Source organism: Hipposideros armiger, unplaced genomic scaffold, assembly GCF_001890085.2.
Source record: "Hipposideros armiger isolate ML-2016 unplaced genomic scaffold, ASM189008v1 scaffold_218, whole genome shotgun sequence".
Taxonomy (NCBI): Eukaryota; Metazoa; Chordata; class Mammalia; order Chiroptera; family Hipposideridae; genus Hipposideros; species Hipposideros armiger.
The window spans coordinates 1364075-1390904 of NW_017731568.1; the positions used below are offsets into that span (position 1 = coordinate 1364075).

At 36.1% G+C, this 26830-nt stretch overlaps 1 protein-coding gene across 1 annotated transcript in view; it reads left to right on the forward strand.

The window, feature by feature from the left end:
- PRKD1 (protein kinase D1) overlaps positions 1-26830 on the forward strand; it is a 359670-nt gene that overhangs the window by 188233 nt on the left and 144607 nt on the right. Inside the window, exon 6 of the mRNA XM_019654274.1 lies at positions 12048-12186. Within this exon, the coding sequence (XP_019509819.1) occupies positions 12048-12186 (139 nt within the window). The remainder of the gene's footprint in view (positions 1-12047; positions 12187-26830) is intronic.

Below are 26830 nucleotides of genomic sequence, written 5' to 3' on the forward strand. Positions count from 1 at the left end.
TTTTGATGTGGTCATGAGTGGAGGCAAGCACAATGTTTACCTACTCCACCATCTTGACTGGAAAGCCCAGCACCATTATTTTTAAGGATAATAAAGAAACTGTAGTATTTTTGTGCAGATGGCTTGCTTTGCCTGGAACTCCTATCTCCGACCATCCTCCATGTGAAGTTATTCATTTTTATCATTGGATCTGAGCAGAAATGTCATTTCTTTAGGGAAATATTTTCTAATTCCTTGCCTAGTTCCTTGTTATAATCCTTCGTTACATATTCTCTTAGAACGCTACTTTGTTTCTTTGTATAACTTATCTGACTGTGCTATTATAACCTCATTTGTGTGATTTACCTCTGTAATATTTGTCTCTTCTACTTGTACTCTCCTGCATATAGTCTCCCCTTAACTTATCTCATGAGAAGAAGGGATGAGGTCTGGTTTGATTTATTATTATATGTCTAGCTAGGAAAAGAGTGCCTCAGTGTTTGCTGGGTATTTACTGAGTGAATGCCGGATTATGAGCATTTGTGGTATGCCATGATATGTTTGTACCTACCTCTTGTGTGTAGTATGTGTGCTGTAATGATGCAGGTGAGTTCTCATAATGACCGTTGGATTCATCACATCAGCTTTTCCACTTCAGTTGGAAGGGCATTGTGTATACCCATTCCTTATTCCTCCATGCTATACCATTCAGATGGCTTTGGTAAGTAAAAGCATTTTACCTCCAAACTCTTCTCCCTGACCTCCATTTCTGTGTTTATGACTTGGGGCATAATCCGGGTAGTTCTTCTTTCTCCCGCACTCTTCTGCACTGTTGTTATATTCCTGTTTATTACACATACTCAGATCTACCCAATTATTTTTTTAAAGAAAATTACCTCGAATAAAATTAATTTAATCACATATTTTAGGACATAATGAGTAACAGAACTGGTTTATTCATTTATTTATTGCTTTTACCGAAGATTGATTTTTTTGTAATGGACCTCTATGAATTGGCAAACTCTTTATGCAGTACCATAATTATTTGAGGGCTAGTGTCATCTTTAAGGATTACATACATAAATACATTGTTGTAAATCTGTGCTTTAAAAATTAGCAGGTTTTGGTCATTGGTTTATATATGTTTAATCATAAAATTTAGTTTTAATTTAATGGAAATTTATACTTCATGCATCTGAAATACAAACCCAAACTATAGTTCACTAGTAGAGTTATCATTCATTAATCATCATCACTGAAGATGGTACCCAGATGAATAAATTTCCCAAATAAAAGCAGAGTAAATTTTACTTTCCACTTTTATTTTAGAAACTTAATGGGAATCTTTGCAAATGAATTACTCAGTACTATGTATATGTTTCTTTTTATCTAAGGGATCAATAATTCTGTAAATATTAATTATACTTCTCTTACACTGCAGTACTCCTTTGAGGGTGGGATATGTAAGCCTACCCCTGTCTTATTGACCACATCCAGTTTTGCTGTTGCTATAGACTGTCCATTTTGCTGTCAACCAGCCTTCAATGGACTGTCTTACCGCCAGGACTTTTTAATGGCTTGCCCATCTAGTAAGAACTAAGCTTGCCAGAGAATAGCTGCTGCAAAGCTCATTAAGTCATTTACCTTGTTTTTGTTCAAAATCCAAAAACTCGTTAAGCCTGGGTCCAGGGCTTTCTGGCAAAGAAAAGTGCTCAGGGCTTTCAGTTCTAAATCACTGTTTGCTGGACATTTGGCCAGTCTCCCTGTATTTCCTTTCTAAGAGAAGCAGAACTGAAAGGATCAAGGAATATGATTTAGGAGACTAGGCTACTTGTCCTTGTTCTGGCATTACCTAGCACTGACCTCAGATAGATTCCTTAATATATTCAATCTACTCATCTCTAAAGTGAGAAGATATTAATTAATTAATAAAATAAATAATCTACATAAGCTTTTTTTCTCCAAAATTAATGATTCTTAATTTTTGGTAAACCTTTTTAGTTGATGTCATATTCTTTAGTCTATCCAGTATGCATCCATTATCATTAATTTGTTAAGGTACTGAACAAGCATGTAGCCTTGTTATGAAATGTAAAAAATCTACAGTATGTGATAATGAGAGTTTTATTCAGAATGAGACAAAGAGTGTGAAGTACATATTTTCCATTTCCAAGCTGCACATCCACACACCTAATTAATGTTGTGTGAATAATTTCAGAGTGCCTACTAAGACTTCTAATAGCTATCATTGACTAGTAATCTGTCAAGGTATGATGTAGGATAATATGTTTTTATACAACAACGGTGAGGCTCTCATTAATTATTACCACCTATAATTGCCTGATATGAACATTTATTTTTAAACTTAAAAAAAAATTATATACAACAAAATAATTGTTTAAAATACCTCCAGGAAATCTGTACATAGAAGTTGCTGCGTTAGAGTTAATGCTGTTTTAAGTAATTCCTTATTGCTTTTGTCTTTTTAATAGATGACATATTCAAATTAAAATATAAAAAAAAATGTGTCTACAACAATTAAGCATCACACTGAGCCACATCTGCTGCCTTCAACGTAAGCAGATAACTTATTAAACGGAGTTCTTTAGCAATATCTGATGCAAAATATCATTATATTTATATGCCCAAGGAAGAAAAACGTATAGTCTAGCTTCATTCCCCAAAAGTATTGCAAGTGTAGGTTATATACATGTTTCTATGTCCTGTAGTATTTTATAGCCCAAATCTACCGTTTCACATTTAATGTAACCTTTAATCCCAAAAGATTCCAAGCAGATCTCTCTTTGATGAAATGTATTCCTTCCTTCCTCAGATATCTTTTTTTTTGTCTGTAATATAAATAGAGGCTAAGGCTAAGGTCCAAATTTAAAATTATGAATGAAAATGATTGTTTAAACAATGGGATTTTGAAACTTAATGCACAAGAGAGTGGCTAAAAATAGGAGATTTCAGCAGGAGACAGTTCCTGGGTCATTTGCTAGATCTGTCTTAATGAACACGAGAGTGGAATAAATTAAAGTTTTGTCTTGAATGAGAAAAGGAAGTTTTCATCAGTAAAGCTGGAGAGAGGAGGAATAACTAGTGTGACTTTTCTGTTTCTAAATTTGGACCTTGAAGATTTCAGAAGTTGCTAGACCCCTGGTGTTAGGTGTTCCTTTTCAAAGGAAGCATTGGGTTTGTGGAGAGGACTCAGATGGTTGCAGGTGCTGGTAGGAGAGAAAGACCTGCAGAGGGAGCAAGGCAACCGGTGTGATGGTTTGCCAGGGTTATGTGTTTGGACAGCATGCCAGGGGCCCAGAAAAGACAAAGTAAAACGGAGAATGCATGTGTGACTGGCTCCACAGTGGACAGTATTGCTGTTTTTTGTGGCTTGGGAAATGTGTAGTGGATCTCATTTCAACACTTTAAGTATCATTTAGTCTTCATCATTTTAGAAAATGGAAATTTGCAAAGGCTTTTAAAAAAGTGTTTCATGAAAATAGATATTACAGATTTATTTTCTTGAATCGCATCTTTTGGACTGAGAGATCAATGATTCTACCAAGAATCTATAATAACATTTGACACTAGGAAGATAACAAAGGCTTGTTTTTGATAACGGTTCTTAGTTACTGTGATAGAACAGCATTCATTCATTTCCTGTCTAGCTTGATGGGGAGTGGGGGTGGGTGGGTAGGTGTTGGGTGGAAGAGGGAGTGAGAAAAAAAGCAAAGCTTTTAATATTTTTTTCTGGTTTCTGTTTTCTAAGATTACATTTATTAACTAGTCACATAGCTATATGGGCATAGTATGGAATTCTTTTGATGTGTCTCCTTTTGAGGACATGAAATAACCAAGTAAAAGAGCCTGTGCCCAAATGTAAACACATTTCAGAAATATATGCCCAAATAATATAGATTATTCTTTTTTCTTTCCCTTTCATTTACACTTTATAACTTGGATTTCTAAATCAAAATCTAGCATTCATGCTTTTGGTGGGCTGGAAACATCTCATAATTTTTTGTTGTTACAACTATAGTGTTATGTATGTGAGATTCATGCAGTGGTTTTACACTAAGTATTTGTGTGTTTTTTTCATTGATATATTTAAATTTCATTCTAGTATTAGACGATTTTTAAAAATTGTAAGGTGATTAAAAAGAGAATGGTTTATTTCTAGGGAGAGTGAATATTAATAACACAAGGTGAAGATTGGTAGCTTAATTCTCTCTCATGATCTCCCTCAGGAGAATCCAACTGACCTAAGGATTTCCTGCTTTCAGAACCATCAACAGCCTAACTTTTCCTGCTTTTTACAGCCAATGTTAGCACCACTCCCGTGCAACTTCACCAAGGGAGTCAAGAGACTTTTTCACCCAACCTTCTAGACATTCTTGTTGAAAGAGACTTTTTCACCCAACCTTCTAGACATTCTTGCTCCCAGTGTATTCCTGTTATCTCTATACTCCGGGACCAACACTTACGAGGGAATATTTTGGCCAAGCTAGGAAGTAGTAGCACTTTTTAATTTCTTTGCTCATTAAGGGTGACCAGTTATGGCACCACTTGTTGTAGACACAAGAGTTCTTGGGAGGACTTTAGAGTCCTCTTCAATAAGAAGAGTGCAACATTCACCCGCCTGGTGTGTTCTGTTATTGAGCAGAATAATTGAATTTCAGGATTTCCATTCCCTTTTAGCAAAAGTAAACTGGCAGTGTACCTTCATTTCCTAATCAGGACACCCCCTTCTCTCTCTCCTTCCCTTCCCCCGCCCCACCATCTCTTTCCTTCTTGACTGAGTCATGGATTAATTTGTTTCTGGTATTGCTTGCTCCTGGCCCTTTGTGATTGGCCTTAACTATGAAAAAGCACCCTTTGTTCCTTACAGTTCCTGTTCACCAGGTCGTATTTCAGCTACTCATTAAAACATGTATTTATTCTACTCTGGAGCACATTGTCTGGCCAGCCATGAATTTATAGTGAAATGTAACAGTAAATTGTGCTCTGTGGTCAAAAATGCCAAATGATACACACAGCAGCGCAGAGGATTCCAGCGTAGGGTAGAATTAAAGAGCTTAGGACCAGAGCCGGCATTGTTGGCCGTATTTTCACAGTGGCCAGTTTTGTTCGAGTCGAACTTGGAGAGAGCTTGAAATCACTTATCTCAGATGTTTGCGCTCAGAGCCACAAAGCCTCCGAGAAACACAGAACTGATCTTGTAATAAGCTCCAGCTGAGTTTACAAGCCTCTGAGCCTTTCTAAAAGCCTGTTTAGTTTAATAAGGGTTTTCAGATTTCAAAGCTCACACACCTTCACATAAAAACAGATGATTATGACCAAATTAGGAAACGTTGTTCCATGAGTGTTTTCCCCCAATATGTTCCCTTCTCAGTTGTCAGGCATTGTTCAGTTACACTTTTCACCTTCCAGACATCACTTTTAAATGTACATTTTTGAAAGTCTTATTGCATAATTTCTCTTCAAGAAAAATGTTATGTTACATAAAAACAAAGATTTTATTCACAGTAAAAAATAAATATGCATATATATTTTTCCGTCTAATACAAAAAGATAAAAAATGAAAAAAAATTGAAGGTTCTGCTGCCATGACAACTGTCCCAAGAGGCTAGGCCTCCAAGTTCACTCCTGTACCCTGCTTTGCAGGGCTCTTCAACTGTTTCTTGAATGGCTTGTAATGATGAGAGAAAACCCAAGCCTATGTCTCAGTAAGAAGGCTTCGGCGAGAGGATATCCACATCTCAGTTGTTTATATGTGGACAGATAACTTTCTTGATCATTTATAACATTATCTTCACTGAAAAAAAATAGTCTCTTTAAATAATAGTTTTAATATATGTGGCATATGTTGGTATTATTCTACTTATTCTTATATTTCAAAATGCTTTCTGCATCACCCTTAGAAATACGTACAATAATTAGGATGAGAGGCATTGAAGCCTTACTTGAACACCAAATCATTTTTATTACATTATGCCCATGGTTTTACAAAGAGGCAAAACACAGAATGTGATGTTCAGATGTCAAGAATACAAGACCATTGACAAGTGGAATTTAGAGATGTCCTTGAAGAAAGCAAGAGACGTGTGGATAAGGCCAGGTTGCTCCGAAGCTGTGATGAGCTGGCGGAATCCTTGTTTCTTAAGAACCCTCTTCACTTTTCCCACCTGACCCTTCTGTCCCACAAGCACTTTCACAAGGCGTTAGTTGGAAGACACTGAAAAGTTTACTTCTTTTTCAGGGAAACAGTTGCTGTTTCATATCTCTTCTTCTCTAGCTATTATTTTCTTATTCACTACAACTCAAGCACTGAATCCCTTGAATTTTCTCTCTCTTCTCTTCAGTCAGAAGCAGCTACCCATGGTTTTGGAAAGAGTATGTTAATAGAATCTGTGCATTATTGTATTATCTTTTGAAGAACTTTTGGATTCTGATCGGGGGCGATCCTTTAATAGTTAAAATTTAAACCAATGTAGCTCAAAAGTTACATGATAATTAAATCTTCTATTTTTATATCATTGCTAATCTAAAAAAGGTACTCTTACCTATTATGGACATTTTATTTTTCTTTAACTTTCTTTTCTTGCAAACACAATTTATATAGAATTAAATGTACCTAAAGGTTGGATAGAAAAGATGGGTATTCTATGTTTAAAAATTACATGAGACTTTGGCTTCCACGCACAAATAGTATCTGGTGTAAGACATGCTCGCCTGGTCCAAACAAATACAAAACAGTACAAAAATGTATAAAATGCCTGTTTTAGACACTGGCCTGTTTTAACACAAGAAAGTGATCCCTGAGAGAAAGGTAACGAACAAGGCAAGCACTATAATCATCTGAACCTTCTGTCTGCAAGCAGGACCCAGAGTGTCATGTAGGGAGAGAGAACCTAAGCAGAGCCTTGTTTGGCTGTATGGAGAGACAGAGAATAGAGCTCAAGGAGGTGAAGTCATCAGAATTTTTAGAGGAGGAATACTGGAAAGATGGGACCTGTACAAAGACCAAGCTCCATAAATCTTGTTAGGGGTCCATTTGAGTAGTGGACTGAACACAAGTCTGTGCACGCATAGGGCGACTATCTATAAGGCAGGAGAAAGAGCAACTGTTGGGAAGCTGTGAAATGAAGTTTCCAGAGCTCACGTAGGGCTGAGAGACAGTTGAATTCCTACCAGTCAACTAGGAAAGATTTCACTGAATACTTGAGGCATTCCAGAGAGGTGTTCAAAGAGTCATGCATTAGTAGTAGGGCTGAACTGCCCCTAAAGCAAATACTACTTTGGAGCTGCCCTAAGAAAGCTTAAAAATAAGCCTTGAAAAGATAACACTGATCTGCAAGTACCTTAATGTTTTGCCAAAACAAATATCAACATTCTTTAAAGGAAAAACAACAAAACCCAACAGCTCACATTAATTCATAATATCTGGCATCTAATTTAAAAAGTACACATATGAGAAAGCAGGAAAATGTGACCCATAACCAGGATTAAAAGATTGAGTGGAAACAGACCAGAAATGATAGAGGTGAAAGACTTAGCAGAAAAGAACTTTCAAGAATTGCTGAAAAAAATTAAATCAAAAACAAATAAATGGAAAGACATCCCATGTTCATGTTTTGGAAGAATTAATATTGTTAAAATGCCCATACTCTCCAAAGAGATCTACAGATTCAATGCAATCCCTATCAAAATCCCAATGGCATTTTTTTTTTACAGAAATAGAAAAAAACAATCCTAAAATTCATTTGGAACCACAAAAGACCACAAATAATAGCCCAAACAATTTTGAACAAGAAGAGTAAAACTGGAGGTATGACTCATCCTGATTTCAAAATATATTATGGTAATTAAAACAGTACACTGCTATCATAAAAACAGATATATAGACCAATAGCCAGACTGATCAAGTAAAAAAGAGAGAAGACACAAGTTACAAATATAAGAAACTAATAAAGAGACATTACTACAGACCTTATAGACATTAAAAGAGTGATAAGGAAATAATATGAAAAAAACTTTATGCCCATAAATTTGGCAACTTGGATTAAATGAATAGGTTCCTTGAAAGATACAAACTGCCAAAACTTCCTGAAGAGGAAATTGAAATCCAGCTAATTGAATTCCTCTATTAAGGAAATTGAATATGTAGTTTTAAACCTTCCAAAAAAGAAAACTCCAAGCTAAGATGACTTTTCTAGAGAATTCTACCAACATTTGAGGAGGAACGTGTACCAATTCTATACAAATCTTCCAGAACATGCAAAAAAATGACCCTCGATCCATATTATTTACTTAATTCAAAAATTACCCCTAAGCAGATCATAGACCCAAAGCCAAATCCCCAAAATTTGTAGAATAAAACATAGGAAAATTTGGTGTTACCTTATGTAACTATTTATTAGCTATTATATCAAAAGCATGATCCATAAAGAAATATTTGATAAATTAAACTTCATAAAAATGAAGAACTTCAGAAAACAATTTTAAATGAATGAAAAGACAAGCCACAGACTGGAAGAAAATATCTGTGAAACACATACCTCACAAACAACTTTTTATCTAGAATATATAAAGAATTATCAGAACTCAACAATAAGAAAACAACTCAATTTTTTAAAATGGGCAAGGGAGTTGATCAGTGCCCCCCCCCTCCCTCTCCCTCTCTCTCCCTCTCCCTCTCTGTCTCTCTGTCTCCCTCTCTCTCTCTCTCTCTCTCTCTCTCTCTTTCTCTCTCTCTCTCTCTGTTAAATAAGCACATAAAAAGTTGCCGAATGTCATCATTGTGGAAATGCAAATTAAAACTATGAGATAGCATTATACATTTAATAGACTGTCTAAAATAAAAACAACTGACATTATGAAGTTCTGTTAAGGATTCAGAGCTGTTGGAACTCACATGCATTACTGATGGGAATGCAAAAATGGTATAGCCACTTTGAAAACAGTTTGGAAGTTTCTTATAAAGTTACCTAGATACTTCCATACATCCCAGAGAAATAAAAATTTACGTTCCCACAAAACCTCTATGTGAACATTTCTTACAGCTTAATTGTAATAGCAGATTTTTTTTTTGGTAGAAATTGACAAATTGATTCTAAAAATCTATGTGGAAATTCAGAAAACTGATAATATTCAAAGAAATCTTAAAAGGAAAAAGATGGAGGGCTTACATGACCTGAATTCAAGGCTTAGTATTAAGCTTCAAAAGTTAGTATAATGTGGTATTAGCATAAGGATACACATGTAGATCAAACATAAATTTATCATGTAACTCCGAAATGCTGTTTCTAGGTACTTATAAGAAATGACAAAAATATGCCTGCTGAAAAACTTGTACAGGAGTGTTCATAGCATTTTTATCTGTAATAGTCACAAACTGGATAAAAATCAAATGTTCATTTGTGAATTCATGGATAAACAATTATCCTAGATCCATGCAATGAAATGCTAATAACTAATAAAAAGAGGTGAATCTCAAGTGCAGTATGTATAAATGAATCTCAGAAACATAATACTGAGCAAAAACAGCCAGCCAGAAAAAGAGTACATTGTTCATACCATATGATACCATTTGTATGAAATTCTATAGCAGGTGCACTAATCTCTGGTGACAGAAAGTAGATCAGTGCCTAGAGTCTAGACTAGATTGTGGATGGCATCAACTACAGGGAGGTACAGTACAATTTGGAGGTTGATGAAATGTTTCATGCTTTGATTGTGATTTTGGTCGTATGGGTGTTGATGTTTGTCAAAACTCATAGATATATGCACTAAAATCCATTTTATTTTGTGTAAATTATACTTCAGTGAAGTTGATTTTTAAAATAATCCATGAACTAGCCATTGTTTTTAAGTTGGGGGAAATGACATTTTAGTTTTCCCTTTATTTTCTTGTATTCTAATAATATTATTGGAGAAACTACCAAAAAGAAGCAACTAAATTTGTTTTCTTTTAGTTAGTATAGTGGCAGCAGTGACATCATTCAGCTCTGTGTTTATTTTAAGGAGGCCAGCTTTACTAAGTGATATGCAGAAGAACTTTTAAGCCTGGTTGTCAACAGTCTCGTAAGAGCAAGGGGATGATCTCCTGAATATACTTAACTTTTAATTCATACAACATGTCTCACATGAATGTAGCCCCTAATTTTATTAATAAGAAAATAGAAAAAGGCATTCACAATATGTTGTATTTATCTTCAGAAGATACTACATTTACACATTTATCCCAATAATAGCTCCTTCAACTCCACCATTATTGACGTGTTTCAGACACATCACCAATTGCAGGAACAGGAAAGACAATTTTCTCTCCTTGACTTATGAGCTTTTCCCACTACATTGCAAATATCAATTTATTAAAAAAATAATAATCCTTAATAATTGTGTGACAAAGTCATCTATAAGAGAAAGAGCCCTTTTCACAGACCAAGTTAGCCTAGAATGTTTGATGGTTTTTTGTAATGAAAATATCCAATGCTAGAGCAGATGGTCACTGCTCATGAGGTTGTAGGTTGACAGTTTTGGAATCAGTATGAAATTTGCTTTAAGATCCTGAAGAATATGTCTACCTTTTGATCAAATAAGTCTACTTTTAAAACAGAATTCATTAATTAGGGCTATGGTTTGAATTTAGGGAATTTTCCTTCATTAGAAGGAAGAGAGGAAATTCAGGGAATAATATTAATTGTTAGTATTATAATAGTAATTGTTACTATCATAATTATTTTAGGTTTGTTCATTATAAAGGATATTTCATTTAGCTTTCATTATATGCCTGTAATTGCTGCCGGAAAATGGGTCCTTGGTGTCAGTTGCAGGAAGGAATTCAAGGACGCACCCAATAAGCCAAACAAGTGATAGATTTATTAAAAAGGTAATACACTCTCAAGATAGCAAGAGTGGGCAGGCCTGGAGAAGAGCAGCTGCCCCAAAGAACAAAGAGGCTTAAGAATTTATTACTCTTAAAAAGAGGGCATGAAATAGCTGAGTTTTAGGGGTGGCATAGGCATTCATAGGCTTTGCCCTATCTGACCACTCTTTCTCTTCTAGAGGAGGGATTTTTGTCCTTATCTGACTTTTCAGAACTGTGATGGCACCACAAGGAGTGGGGATTTTTTTTCTGGGCTGCCATGCTATTAATAGTATAATCTGTTATAATTACCTAAAAAGTGACAAGATGGTGTCCTGGGTCTGCTCTCAGCACAAAAATCTAGTTCTAGCTGGTCTGGTAGCTGCACTTTTCTTAAAGATGACCTCATCTCCTTCCTTCTTTGTCTCCCCTCACCTCCTCCTTTCCTTCCTCCCCCTCTCTCTCCCCAGGGCCCTATTCTTTCTGCCTATGATAACATAATCAGGAGATAGCCCTTGAGTGATAAATTTTAGATTTATCCCTGTAAGGAGAGTTTTAACTAGGTGTTATACTTGAAACAAATTGGCATGCAGCTATTGTACTTTTCTATTTAACCTAGATTGCATGAAAACCAAATGCAATGCAAGGGCAGCAAAAGAGGGAGAATTGGGTTGTCTCCTCTGGTGCTTTCCTGAGTCAGAAGATCTAGGTAACAGTACTGCCCCCACACAGAACATGCTTAGATGTATTGAGTCATCTCTTATTTTTGAATATGTCAAAGTGGACTGACTTTTTTTTGCAAACAAATTGCAACAGCATGTGTAATGGGATTGTAATAAACTGACTCCCATTTTTATGCTATTGGATTGCTACAGGTCATATGAAAATGTACACTTCTTCCCACTTACTATATTTCTTAACCAATTAACTGCCAAGAATTTCTTCGAATCTTATCTCATATTCTACTTTTGTCGGGCTCTCTAATGAGAAGATTGCTTGGTCATTATTGCTCTTATGATATGTCTTTCCTCCTGACTTGGAGTCACGTCAATATCAATTTTGCCATTTTCATTTTTATTTTTAATTTCTTGATACGATGAACTTTTATAATTACCTTGTATTTGTTCCCTGGCATTTATTTCATTTTTTTTAATATAAGAGGATTTAGACATTTAACCTATTGTGATATTTGTATTTGCAGTTCCCTGAATGTGGTTTCTATGGAATGTATGATAAGATCCTGCTTTTTCGCCATGACCCTACCTCTGAAAACATCCTTCAGCTGGTGAAAACGGCTAGTGATATCCAGGAAGGCGATCTTATTGAAGTTGTCTTATCAGGTAGTAAACTTTTTTCTCTCTCCATAGATTGATATTTAGTATTTGAAGAATTCTTGCACACAGCCTTTTAAGGCAACACAGAAAACGCACATCAAACTGGGCCCCAAAAGGAGATTTTAGAGCTGTTTACATGTGCTTTCAAAATTATTTTGGAAAAAGCAAAAGGTTTGCTTTGAATTGGCTGTTTGTACACCCAGTACTTCCCAATTACTTCTCCCAACTTCATGCTTTCCCCAGCTCCCAACAACAAACGCATACCTTCATTCATTATCTTGAATCATTTGGACAGCAGCAAAAGCAAACAAAAAACTTTCCAACAGTGAAGCTAAGACATATCTGGGCCCCAAATGTACTGAGTGTCTGGAAGCCAAGAAATAACAGCAGGGCTCGAAATCCATTGCTTTAGTTGAGTCAAACGTCCTGTAGCTGTAAGCCAAGTCCAAGTTGAAAACCAGAGCTCAGCAGTTGTAGCGCGTCAGGCTATGCCATATGACACCAGCTAACTCAGTCCCTGAGAAATGGCTGCTTTTCCCTCTGCTCAGACTTATATTTTCTGTTAGGATTTAGAAGTTAGGACTGTCCCTATCAATACAGAAAAAAATGGATGCATTTAATTAAAAAAAAAAGGTGCCAGAGAAGAACTGTAACAGGGATCCTTGCAATGATAATTGGTACAATATTCCGAAGAGGTCCAGATTTTTATTGTTTATTTTTGTTTAAATTGAGTCATTGAGAAACTCGGATTGCATTGCTCCTTTCTCCCCTCTGGTTTTCTTTGCTCACTATCTCTTTGACTAAAGGAAATCTGTTAGCTTTAATGATTCCAGTCTTCATTTCTTCAAGTTCCACAATTTGTTCTGAGTCTCGTGCTTAGGTGCACTGATTATAATTCAGGAGGTCTTTGCTTTGATTTAGTCTAATTTGCTTTGTCTTTTATCAGTCACCTATCATTGTGTGAGATCCTGGAATTGCCACATTTTCATTTAGTAAATAGATCCTATAACACAATATTGTTTGTGTTGTTTACAGGTTTGCCAGTTGCTAAATAAACAAAGCAAAAAGAGAAGCATTCATAGTTTCTTATTAATTTTTTTGGAAAAAAAATCACTTGCTTTGACTGGTTCTCCCTGTTACTTTTCTTTGGCTCTTTTGACGTTGGCTACCTGCACCCTGGCTTCACAAAACTAGTGCCTAGACGTGTCATTTTCTAAGTTTCCTGTTTCTGAACACTAGGGACTTCCTGAAATAAATTATTCAGGGGAACCATGTGCTGGATCTATTCTCACCATAATTCATATTAAACTCATAGCCAGGCTGCATTGCAACTAATGTAATGTGTTTTATGAGGTTTTTTTTTTTTTCCTTGTGGCAGTGTCCAGAAATATATGAGGATATTGAAAATTGCATTTCTAAATCCAATTTATTTGTCTTTCCATTTTGCTTTTGTTATCAAGTGCTTTAGAGTAGCAGCCGCCAGATTGAATGAAGCTGGTGGGGGGTTGTGGAGGAGAGGGCTGTCCATTTGCATGTTATCCCAGTGTCAGTGAGCTAGACCTGCCTGCCCCCCACTGACTTACCTGGTGAGCCATCCAGAGTGCCCTTGCAGCACAAGGCGCTGCATCCTGCCTTCCCTCTCCCTGCTTTTAACCGAGAACTTCATTGTGCTCCTACTCTGCTTCTTTTGCCATCCAGACCCTTTGTGTTTCATCTCTCCTGTCTCCCTACAGCAAGAGGCCTTTTAAGAGCAGCCCTTTTTCTCACCTGCACCCCCAGCAGCAGGATGAAGAAGGCTTCTCCTACTCTTATCAGCCATCTTGTTGCTATTGAAAAGGAGCCATTCTGCAACCAATAGCTCAGTTTCAATTTTGAGCCTGCAGCCTCTGAACCCTTTTCTCACTCCACATAGTCCCACTGCCCCAAAGTCATTTAACCCTTAAATTATTCAGCAATGTATTTTTTAGTTACACGTAGATTCCATTATGTGTAGATCTCTAGCATTTATTTGTAAATTTCTTTGTAAACTTTGGAAGCTTCTTTCTAGCTCCCCTCCTCCTCTAAATGGTTAGCATTGTGATTTTCTCAGTAAATGTTAAAGATGTTTTTCTTTAAAGCACCACCTGCTTCATGTTACAGCCTTGTTTTTTCCCATACCTCCTACCTTCTTTCCAAGAAGGCCCCGCGTCTCCTGTGATCAAATGCCCGCTGTTTCTTCCCTGTCTTGTTGCCTCACTTGCACTCTGGCTTTCCCGAAGGTGACGCTGCACTCACCTTCCATCTGGGAGACCTTGCCACTCAATGTCCTCCACTCTGAAGTGAGAAGTTGAGTGAAATGGTCCTCTTCTCATTCCCTGTTTCCATTATTGGTTATTTTCTGTACCACCCTCCTCCAGTTCCAATGATATCTGTTTCACTATTCGTGTTGGCTTCTTTATAATATTGCATGGGGATGATTTACTTCCTTGAAGGCTCATTGCTTTTTAGCCATGGCAATAACTTCAGCATCAAACTCCTATTCTTTCTTTCCATTTTCTGCACCCAGTAATCTTTGGCATTGTTAACATGCATGTTTATAACTCTTCAGATTCCTTGTTATCGCTATTTGCTGTCAGTCACCTGCAGCATAGACCCAGACCTGACCCCTGAGCCATGGCTGTAGCCTTGAGGCTGCCACTTGGCAGCATCCTCCTCCAATCTCTCCATTGCTACCAAATACATATTTCTGTTCCCGGTCTCTTTCACTATAATTTTCAACGATCTCCTTACCATTTTTTGGTCTACAATTTTTCCCTTTCTTTTTCTCTCCCCACAGCACATGGCCCACTATGTGCAGGTTTTACATCACTTCTGTGCAGTCTCAACTGCCTCGTATTCCCTTATACCCTGGAAGGGCCTCTTACGATTGTCAGTAATCTAAATTACTTCACCAGCCATTGTTGCCATTCCTGTTCCTGAGCCACACATGACTGCTAGACACTCAGTCCCCTCCCTGCCTGCAAGGCTCAGGCACATTCATCTTTCACCCGGCCTTACCATTGTTCAGCCTTCTTCTCCTCCCCACCCGTCCTCTCGTTACCATAGACATGAGATTTTCCATCAACATGTGTGTACTGGTTGATTGACTGTTGGTTATCATATTAGAAATGATCAGATATATAATATGTTGTAAAAATTTATAAAAATATTATTTCTAGTTATATCCTCCAAAGGTAACTGAAGTTTGAGTCTCCTTGCAGTACATCCACTCAGCCCTGACAAGAAATTAGTGCCTGTTATGTGGGCAGGATTACATTGCATTATAATTTGAGGCAAGACAAATGATAACTACTAAGACACGCTAGGCCATGGGTACAAGGAAGCTCAGGATCACATCCTCCTTCCTCAGTGAGTCCTGGGAGTGGATTGAGTGCTGTGATTGGCCACAGAAATATGCCATTTCCTGGAAGTGTGGTTAAGGATCATCTTTATTTAAACAGCAGCAGGTAAAGAGGGTAGAGGGGCAAAACATTGGGTGTCCCCTCCGTTGCCCTTTGACCAGTTCTAGAACATAAACATTCTGGGAAATTTTCCTCTTTTTACTGTTAAAACTCATTTATCAAATTTTCTGTTTTTCCTAATCAAAAATTAAATCTCACGATACAGTTTGACATATTTTAATATAGGAAGAACCATAATCTAGTTCTTCCTTTATTTAACCCACATTCTACCAATAGGAACATTTTTTTGACATAGGAGAACAGTAAACATGTGATAAAATACAGACAAACTTAATTTTGAGGAAAGTTAAATACTCTTGTCTTTTTAGACAACATTAGGAATTTTCTCTTACTTATGTCATTTTCTGCAGAGACTTTTTCATCATCTGTTAGTACTAACCAGGCTGCTCCTGGCTAATTTGCTGGTTTTTCTCCCTTTTTCTTTTTGAAAAACATGGCTTGTGTGAGCTAGTGCATGGAGACCCAGTAAGCCAGGAAAAGATTGCTCATTGGCGAATGGATTGGGTTATGGAGAAAAAAAGAAATAACTCCATGGAAGTTCCCCACCATACACACTCCCACCCCTGGCAAATTTTCTTTGTCTGTTAAAGAGAGGATTAGTATTGTTACGATTGTTCTGAAGTAGGAAAACAGTGCAAATGGAAATTTCTCTTACTAATGCCCGAGTCAATTTCAAGTGTCTTGTACCGAACAATATAATAAAGTTCATGGAATTTATCTGAAGTCTTCTTCATGATGGGTCTCTATCAAAGCATGGTAATTCAGCCATAGCAAAGCAAATTAGCAACAGAACTGCATTCACATGACTCAACTCTTTTTGTTTTAGTTCTTTTGAGTATTTTGGGGCTTTGTCTTTCATAAAGTGTGCTTGTGTGTGTATGTGTGTGTGTGTGTGTGTGTGTGTGTGTGTGTGTGTGTGTCTACATTGTAGATGATTAAATGGAAAATGGACAAAAGACAAGAATTTCTCAAATAAAATCAAATTTTGAAATCTTAGAGCTAAATATTAAATTATTTTCATTAGTGGTAAAAGTCCATATTTTTGTTGGATTTTTTTCATTATTTTTTGCAATATATTATGCTGTATTATTTATGACTTCTGCAAAACAACTGTTTTTATATATGGTTATTTATTTCCTACTATCTAGAGACGGGAGCCTTGTTAGAAACCTAGTGCTATCACCCAGGCAGAGAGGGTATGGGCTTATTCTCAGGAGTGACAGAGAGCTGAAAATGAGGTAGGGAGATCAAGATATATTTTAGAGGTATAATTAGAGGTATAATAACTATTTGGATATAGTTGATGGAGAATGAAAAAATGAAGAGGACTCTAAGGAGAGCTACAGCTACCTAAGAGGGATCACATTTCCTCCCCCATCTCAAGTTTTGCTTTCGTCTTTTGTTCAGAATGTTTGCCAAAGAGGTTGGGTATTTCCTTGAGGGGCTGAAGAACTGATTTCTTGAGCATGTGGTATCATTGATTTCCTTTGTAATTTTGTACAAGTTGTATAACCTCAGGAATTCAGGGTTTTTTGTTTATTTTTTAATCAAAAAAGTTTTACTGGGCAAAAGTATCACAGTGCTAATAGTAGATACATTCCATGTTTTCTTCTGTCCACAAGTAAAGTGGTATGCATAATGATTGAGTACAGTTTCCAGTGCCAGATCATCTGGGTTCATATCCTTTCTTTTGTTCCTCAATAGGTATATCTTTGCCAAGACATTCAATCATTCTGTGGCTGGTTTCCTCATCTGTTAAATGGGGACAACTCTAGCACTGACATCATAAGCTTATAACAAAAGTTAAGATATTAAGTCATGTAGATCACTTCAGAGAGTTTCTACACATAGAAGCTGCACAATAAATGTTAGCTATTATGATTGCTTCTCCTCCTCACAAAGCAAGTAGCCTTTTCCCATGATATTCATGGTTGTTATACATAAAAGGGAATCCTGTTTTGGTAACTTTAAGAAATGTTGGGTTCAACAATGTTAAAGGAATTATCTACCACAGGGCTCTTCAGAACTTTGCTGCATGCTGATATGAAGCATAACTCTCCAAGACCACTTCCCAAATTGCCTTTACCACAGATTTTTTTTTTTCCTCCGAGTATCGGGTGTGTCTTGGTTTCAGCGTCCACACTGGAGATACTCCTCTGGGTCAAGTCCATGAACCAGATGATTTGAGAGGGCATATCCATTCTCTTTACACATAAACCACCTCTCTCTCATGGAGGGGAATATTTAAGCCATAGAAAAGCAGGAGTTAGAAAGAGAAAATTCTTTATTTATGTAATATCACAAGCTTTTGGAGCAGTTCACAGAAGTAATTTTGTTTCCTTCACAGTGACTCTGAGAGGTAGTGAAATCTGCTGTCTTAAAAGCTGTAAAATATAAATTTTAACGTGCCCACCTCCTATAGTGAGTAGACGTAGTACCAGAGCTTGAATCTAAACGTTCAGTCACTGTTCACAACTCTTCAGTTTCACGTTAGCCCTTTCAACTTGGACCAGTAAACAGGAATTCTTGAGGACCTGTTCAAAGAATAACTACTCCAGTAAGACAGTTTATATTTCAGGGAAGCATTGATGATATTTGAAACAACAAAACCAGCAATGAGCTATGAGTTCCATTGCCAGAATTTTAATTACAGAACCGTTATCCCCTTCTTTCGCATAGAAAATAAATATTTAATAGTCTGCCAAGTGTTATCAGGTTAAGAAAACCCTGGAAGCACTTCTCTGTAGACTTACAATATAAAATATGAAATAATAAAGTAGCCATGCCCCTGCTTAAACAGGATCTCATCATATAATCTCACAACTCTTACCAAAATTGAAATAGTGTCTTAGGTCACTATATTTAATAGATCCTTATGACCACATTTTTCTGTTAGTAAGATTCAGTTTCTAAAGCATAAGCCAGAAAAAAATTATAAAACTCTAGCAGGGTATGGCATTGTGCCAGTTACACCCATTTCTCTCAGATATAGTGCATTGCTTAGCAGTGTTTTATCCCCCTCTGAAATATAGGTGGAAGCGAAAAACCTCAAAAGTGATACATTAGATCGCTGCACTATTGTTTCCCCAGGAACACATTATATAGAGTTTTGTTTGTTCGCTTTTAAGAAAACATAATTAATCATGAAAAGCACTTCCCCAGCCCTAATACTGCATGGGTAATTAAGGTTGTAAAAAACATGGCCTGTAGTACGCAATTTATATTTCTTTGTAGTTGTTCTTGGACATCTAAATATGCCAGGATGAGTAGTGCCAACTGCTGGCTAACTTTAGTTGCAGTTATCCATGCGGGTGGTTTTGTAACAATGGAAAATTTACAGGATTACAGGTCATTACTCTTTTCTTCTAAGTATGATTTATGTTAAGTGTGTCTTCAGCATTTTTTTTAAATTATTGTCAATATTCTGTTTCTCCACTTGTCTTTCAAGTAAATCTGGTTTTAGTTTCTTTGTGTCACATTTTCCACAGAAAAACTTTTCTTTTTCATGGACAAATGAATGCAAGCAGCAGGCAGGTCGGAATGTTTTCGTGGGTTTCCCACCTTTCCCCACCTGTGACCTCAATGGGGACATGGAGGCTTGGAGCACCCCTTAGTTACTGTGGTAGTTTTCTCTATTATGTGTCTCTCGGTGGAGTGGACTCTCCAGGAAGATGCGGCACAGCGTGCGTGCTTCTCTCTTTATTTTACCCAAGTACGCTAAGTGTCAAGGCAGAGTGAGGACATTCTCCCCAGTAACATGGGGCCTAAGACCCTAAAGGGAAAGTTTTTTTTGAAGAATGCTATTTCATTTAAAAATTTTATGCATATTTTGCATTCTGCTACGTTATATGTCTCTTGCTTAATTTTGAATAAATAATATTTCTCCCCATGCTGCTCTTTAAAAACTAACAAAAACAATCGTGATGGTGATTAAGGACATACAGCATTTATGATGTGTTAGGCACTATTCTAAGTGCTTTACATAGATTAACTCAGAAATATGCATCATTTATTTTATGGTATATATCCACATAACTTCAATTTGATAAATAGTGGACTTCCAGTCAAAGTCTTTGAGTCCCAGACCTGCCATTTTTTTTTATATATAATATTGGACAAATAACCTCATTTCCCTGAGCCTTGAGCCATCACCTGTCAAATAGCAAAAGCAGTATCTACAATGTAAATTTAGGCTGTAGCTTTCATGATAATAAATATAAAGCGTTTTATGAGCTGTCTGGCAAATGTGCAATAGTCAACTCTCTTGCCTCACCTCTATCCCACTACTGTACATTTCTTGAAACAGGAACCATTATTTTTATATTGAATTCTTAGGGCCTGGCGTATCACATGAAACCAATGTCTATTTGTTGAGAAAAATTAATGAATACTTGAATTAACAAAATGGACAAACCAACAAATAAATGATTAAATTGGTGTTCTATATATGATACTCAAAAGTTACCACTAGGAATTGAATTTCAATGCTTACCATTGGCTCTCTTTGGCCTAATCAATTAGTAATATTAATGTTATTATCATCTGACTAATCCTGTTTTCCTGGATTCTTGCTACCTTCTACATATTGTCAAAAACCAATTATTTTTTTAGATATTATGTATTTTTAGAAATGCAGTTCTGTTTTCAAAGCATTGCAGTGTCTTTCACACCGTTTCTCATGTAAAAATGAGACCAAATTCATGGAATGCCAATTGTTTCCTATCTAATTATTGAACTGGACTATGTTCATCACCATGACCAAGTAACCCCAAATTCAATTCACTTTTTAAATCAGTTTTCTCAGACATTGATTGCTCTTTTCTCCCAAATATTCTTGGCTTTCTTTCTAAAATGTATACAGCAGTCACTCCTTTTTTGATACCCCCCCCCCCCCCCCAAAGCTAGTCTCTCTTGCCTTCATCAGTTTATTGTCATTTCCTCATCTGGACCTGGGTGTCCCATACCTGCATTAGAGCCCAGAGTGGTGACTCTGGAGCTAGCCTCAGGCACTGACCTTTCTTTCAGCATCTGAAGAAACAAGGACTAATATCCTGAGATGCTGGCTGACCTTTTCTGCTGTTCCCCTTTCCCTCCCACTCACAGTTATCCATCTAGCAGAACAGCTGTCTGTGCCCAAGGGTCAGCTGGCAAGATCTATAGGAAAAGCTGAGTCATGTGTTTCCAAACTGGAATCTAAGTCTCCATAGATCTCTGTCCATGTACATACTGTGGTTTTTAGAGGGACATATCACGCCCCGCTGTTCACACAGAATTAGCCGAAGGCCTAGTTCTTCACCATCTGGCAAGTGAATGTCCAGCCAGAAATCATAGTTTCTTTCTCTTTTCATCTATTCTCTAATTGAGGACAGCATTATAACTCATCTAGATGAACGGAAAAACAACACAGAGGTAATGAAAAACACACAAAAGGGGCTTTTTCTTGTATTTTCTGGTCTCTGTGTAACCAAAAATTTCTTATATCTGCTTCCTAGGTTGGAGATTTAACAGCCTTATGTTTATAAATCTTACCATGTTAGGGCCTCTGTGGTCCAACAGAATCTCAGAGGACTTTTGCATAGTCCGGATCCTAGAAAATATAGGGAGATGTTAGCTTGTTAGTTTTGCCCTTTTACATGAATTAGTTTATAAAACACACAAAAAAGTCTTCTTAATCTACCTTATCAAATCTGACTCTGAATTATCTGGGGCTCTTTTTCAGAAATCACACTCCAACTCAAAAATGAAGATTTTGCTACATCAGAGATACATAAATGGATGAGTTATAGAACCTGATTATAATATAAAAAATGTTTTAGGTAATAGTAGTATCTTGTAAAAGCTATTTCCTTGGCTTGCTTTTATACAGAGGTGATGAGGTTTTTTTTGGTTTTTTGTTTGTTTTTTTCCAAGTCAGAACATTTGAAAAAATTACTAGTTTTCTGCTGAGTGCTTTAGGCTGAAACTAGAGAATAAAACGGTTTAGGTTTTTATTTTGTCCATCTGTTAAAAAATATGAAATTCTATTTGCAAGAATCAGTTAAGAGATAGACATTCAGTCCCGCCATTCCCCTACTTCTGCCCTGTTGAGTGTGGTAGCCACTAACTATATGGTTTTAAAATTTAAATGGACTAAAATCAAGTAAAATTATTGTAAAATGCAGTCCTTCGGTTACTCTAGCTATAATATATTTTCAAGTGTTTCATAGACATATTGGCTAATAGTGGCCATATTGATATAGAACATTTTCACCATCAGAAATGTTCTATTGGACACAGCAGCTAGATAAACCAAAATTTATTGCTAAAGATCTGGAACACACTGTTTGCACAAACACACACATACCCTGCAGAATTACTGGAATGTTCTTTGATATGACATATTGAGGGATGTACAAATAACACACCTGAAAATTTTGGTAGCATATTTATTACCAAAATCTCATGGGCGATATTGTCCACCAGTTACCCTGTAACTTCTTTATAGGATAAATCCCTCAGATTTTGGTACCCCCAACAGCTCTGTTTTATAAGTAATGTTACTCTTATGACTGATAATTTTTCTTCCTGCTTTGGCCTTGGCCTCTCAAATCTGAATTCACAGACCACCTTTCATAGTGGTACAAGTCAATACTACGTTACTTTTACTATGCTAATTCTTTGTATTTGGTACAATATGCAATATCCTCAAGGTTTCTTAATTTATCTTATTTCACTGTAAGTATGATGCAGAGAATTCCCTAGTGGTTTAAAAGCACAAACTCTGGAACCAAACTGCCTGAGTTCAAGTCCCAGCTGCCCGTTTATTAGCTGTGTGGCATTGGGGAAGCTATTTAGTGTTTGTGTGCCAGTTTTCTTACCTTCAAATTGAGTATTGACTATGGTAATAATGGAAAATATTTAACACATTACCTAGGATGTAAGGATCTTATAGAATCATCTTAGAAAGGAGGGAGACATGGAAAGTAGATTGGAAAAAAAGAAGGAAATAGGTCAGGAAGAATAATACTGCATCATGGTATGGTATATAGACTATTTGTACAAGATATGAATGGCTTTATTTATTTGTTTTATCTCACATTTTCCAAAAGATATTTATATGGCTTACAAAAGCATACAAAACATAATAAAATACCAGTGATTGAAGTTAGAAAAGATAACATGTAGTTAAGAATGTAAATGCTAGACTATTTATTTAAGAACAGTCATATAGCTGTATCCACATATTTCATAAGCTGTTTGAATCAGAGGAAAACATGCTTTTAAAGACGAAACCTTTTTTTGGTATAGAGCTCTGCTGTTTATTCTCAGGAAAATCATCTCTGTGTTTTTAGGGAAATTTACCATAGTAGCATTCTGAATGCAATTAAAAAAAATGTGTTGATCAAGATTGATTAATAAAGATTAATATTGATCAGGATTGTTTCATGATCTTATATGATGGATTATCTTTTTCGCTATAAGGACATATTGGAATGCCTGTTTCTTTCTATGCAGCAATAATCCCCTTAGTAATGGGGGAAATTGTAATATATACTTTGTTCCCATATTCATATCGTGCTCAGTGTGTGCACGGGAGTACGCGTACACACACACACACACACACACACACACACACACACACACANACACACACACACACACACACACACACACACACACACAACCAGGAGAGCCTAGAGGAGGAAAGGAAGGAAAGGGAGAATGGTGTATACAATCAAAATCTGCGAAATAAAGTCATTGAAGCCTACCTGCAATAACAATAGCCGATTAGAGAATGGCCACTGAGTGGCTATCTGAAGACTTCATGGGTATAAATTATTTTTGTTTGAGGTAAAGGATTGGGCTTCACTTGAAAAACTGCCACATATCCTTTTTTGATGTTCCATGATTGGTGACACATACCACTTCAATTCAGTAACTCAGCCGAGCCACCATCTGCCCAGCACTCTCATTCTGCTGGTTGGCATGTCGTTTATTTGCTTTTAACATGCAACCCATATAAAAATCCCTCATAATCTGCCAGAATTAGAAATGCAGCTGTTTTAAGTCTTAAACAGCAATAACACTATTCATTATGCCAGTATGGAGGAATAAAATAGAAAGATATATTTGAAAAGAGCCATACTACACCAGAATTTATTTGTACCTCTACTTTTCTGACTATTTTTAAGACATCTTTAGCCTGTTAGCAGTATTGACTTTAGGCTTAAAGTGGAGTCAACACATAAATATACCAAATATCTCTTTTATACATAATTTCAATACAAGAATTGGGATTTGAATTAAGCTCAGAATATTTTTTTTTCATGTTCTGAAGCAATTTCAACTTTTTATTTTCTAGAAAATGAAAAATTTCTGGCTAACTCTGGTTCTCATCTTATTGTATTTTTATTTTCCCTGGCATTTTTTGAGGTTCCGATCATTATAACTTGTTAATCCTGAGAACCTGATAATGTAGAGCTGTGTGGAGAATTCTAAATGAAACCAAGCAGTTGGTCTTCTCTTAAGAAAAAGAAAAATGAAGAGAAAAGATTTATTTCTCCACATAGTAATCCTGTAATGCTGAAAAATAAAAACCAAAACTAAAGCAAAAACTACCCCTTGTTTCACTGTGTCATCCACAATCAGATTATTTAGGAATGATAGGCGTTAGGAAACCATAAAGATCTGGAATGAAGGATTCCATCCAGAGACACTTTTCTTCACAGTGACTGGACAACTGTTCTGAAACTAAAGTTGGATAGTTTAAAATTGGCTTCCTTCATCCTTTATACTTCAGTATTGATATAAGTTTAAAGGTCTGTGTTGAATTCATTTGGTTATGTGTTAATGTTGCTCCCATATGAGAATTTTCACCATACAAATTTCCAGCACTTAAAAACTCATTTATATTTATGAGAACTGGCCTGTAAAAAATTACTTCCTGTGGAATCAGGGCATGAAAAGCAATGATGGAGCAAGACTCAACTTTGCTAAAATGAATGTACTTGATGTGCATTTATCTTACATACCCAAGAAGGTTAACTTGACTAAACAACCAGGACAGTATGTTATAGTTCTAAGAAAATCCATACAACAATTAGCTCAGTGCCAGACGTATAGTGGTCACACTGGAAATACTTGTTCATGGTGGATATGTTTTGCCTGGCAATTTAAGACTTCATAAATGGATTTCAATTTAAAATGAAAATTTTAATTTTGCCTTTAGAAAATTAAAATAATTGAAAAATTACAAAGTTAAAAGACACATTAGACCTTATGACATGTTGGTATGACTATTATTATTAAATATTAATGAAAAATATATGTTTAATGTTATAGCCTTAATATATTGGGTTGTTGGAAAAGTCATGATGTATTTCTTTTTATGTTTTTCGTTGCAAAAATGCATCATGATTTTTCCAACAACCCAATACAACCTTTTCTACCTAGAACACATGTGTAATATATATTGAGCCTACTATATTTACTTTATTGTTCTTCAAGCTTAACAGCAACCTCAGTATTGTCTCATATATAAATCTCTACTCCTGCTGGGTTTATGCTTTTAAAAACATTTGGGGCTGAGCAGACTTCTTGGTTTGGTGACGCTAATAAATGAAATCTATGGTTGGTCTCTTGGAGTGCTTAACACATAGAACAAATGAAACAAGCCCAAATGCCACCTTTCCAGTTTTGAAATCAGACTGGCCACCATATGTAATACTACCCTAGCAAGGGAGTCAGTAGTCAAAATCTGATAGTTTTTTAAATAAACTTTTAAAATTTTTTAATAGTTTTATATTTACAGAAAAGTTGTAAACATAGTACAGAGAGTTCATCTCACCCAGATTTACCTTCTTCTGAGGTTATCGTCTTATGGTACATTTATCAAAAATGAAAAATCAGTTTGGTACATAATTTGGACTATAAGTTTTGTTTTTTGTTTTATTTTTGTTTTTGTTTTTTTCCCCATTAGTGTTCTATTTCTGCTTCAGGACCAATTCCAGAGTACCACCACATTCCATTTAGTTGTTATATTTCTCCAGCCTACTCTGGTCTGCGACAATTTCTCAGACTTTTCTTGTTTTTCATGGCCTTGACAATTTTCATGATCACACCAGGTACAGTCCAGGAATTCTGTAGAACATCTCCAATCTGGGTTTATCTGATGTTGTTTTCTCATGATTAAACTGTGGCTATGGATGTTTGGTTAAAAAAAGTACCACAAATATGTAAGTTTTTGCTAAGTGAAGTACACTTCTCATTGCATCACATTAGGGGTACATGATATTGTTACATCTTCACAGATGATGTTAAACATCATCACTTGGTTAGGTGGTATTGGACATGTTTCTCCACTGTAAACTTACTGTTTTTTCCATTCTTTACTCTGTAGCTAAGTCTAGTTCTCTGTCAAGCTAGGAAAGATAAGTTGCACCCTCTGGAAGGGGGTATAACTACATGTACATATGTTAAATTAAAATATTCTGAAAGGAAGATTTTTCTTCCCAATTTATTTATTGAAAACCCAATTTTGTGTCCTTATTTCTTTCATTATTTTTGTAATATCTTTTTTTATCTTCAGTTACAATTGATGTGCAATTTTATTTAGTTTCAGGTATACAACATAGTGATTAAACATTTATATAACTTATGAAATGATAACCCCCCAAAAATCTAGTACCCATTTGACACCATCCATAGTTATTATAATATTATTGACTATATTCCCTATGTTTTAATTTATATCCTCATGACTGTCTTGTAACTACCAATTTGGACTTCTCAATCACTTCCCCTTTTTCATCCCTCACCCTAACCCCTTCCCATCTGGAAGCCATCAAAATGTTCCCATCTATGAGTTTATTTCTGTTTTGTTTGTTCGTTTATTTTTTGTTCTTTATTTTCCACATATATATAAGTGAAATCATAGGGCATTTGTCTTTTTCTGTCTGACTTACTCCACTCAACAAAATACTCTCTGGGTCCATCCATGATGTTGCATATGACAAGATTTAATTCTGTTATATGGCTGAGTAATATTCCGCTCTGTGTATTTGTATGTACCACCTCTTCTGTATCCATTCATCCTTTAATGGACACCCAGTTTGGCTTCACATCTTAGCTATTATAAATAGTGCTGCAATGAGGGCCAACCAAATGGCTCA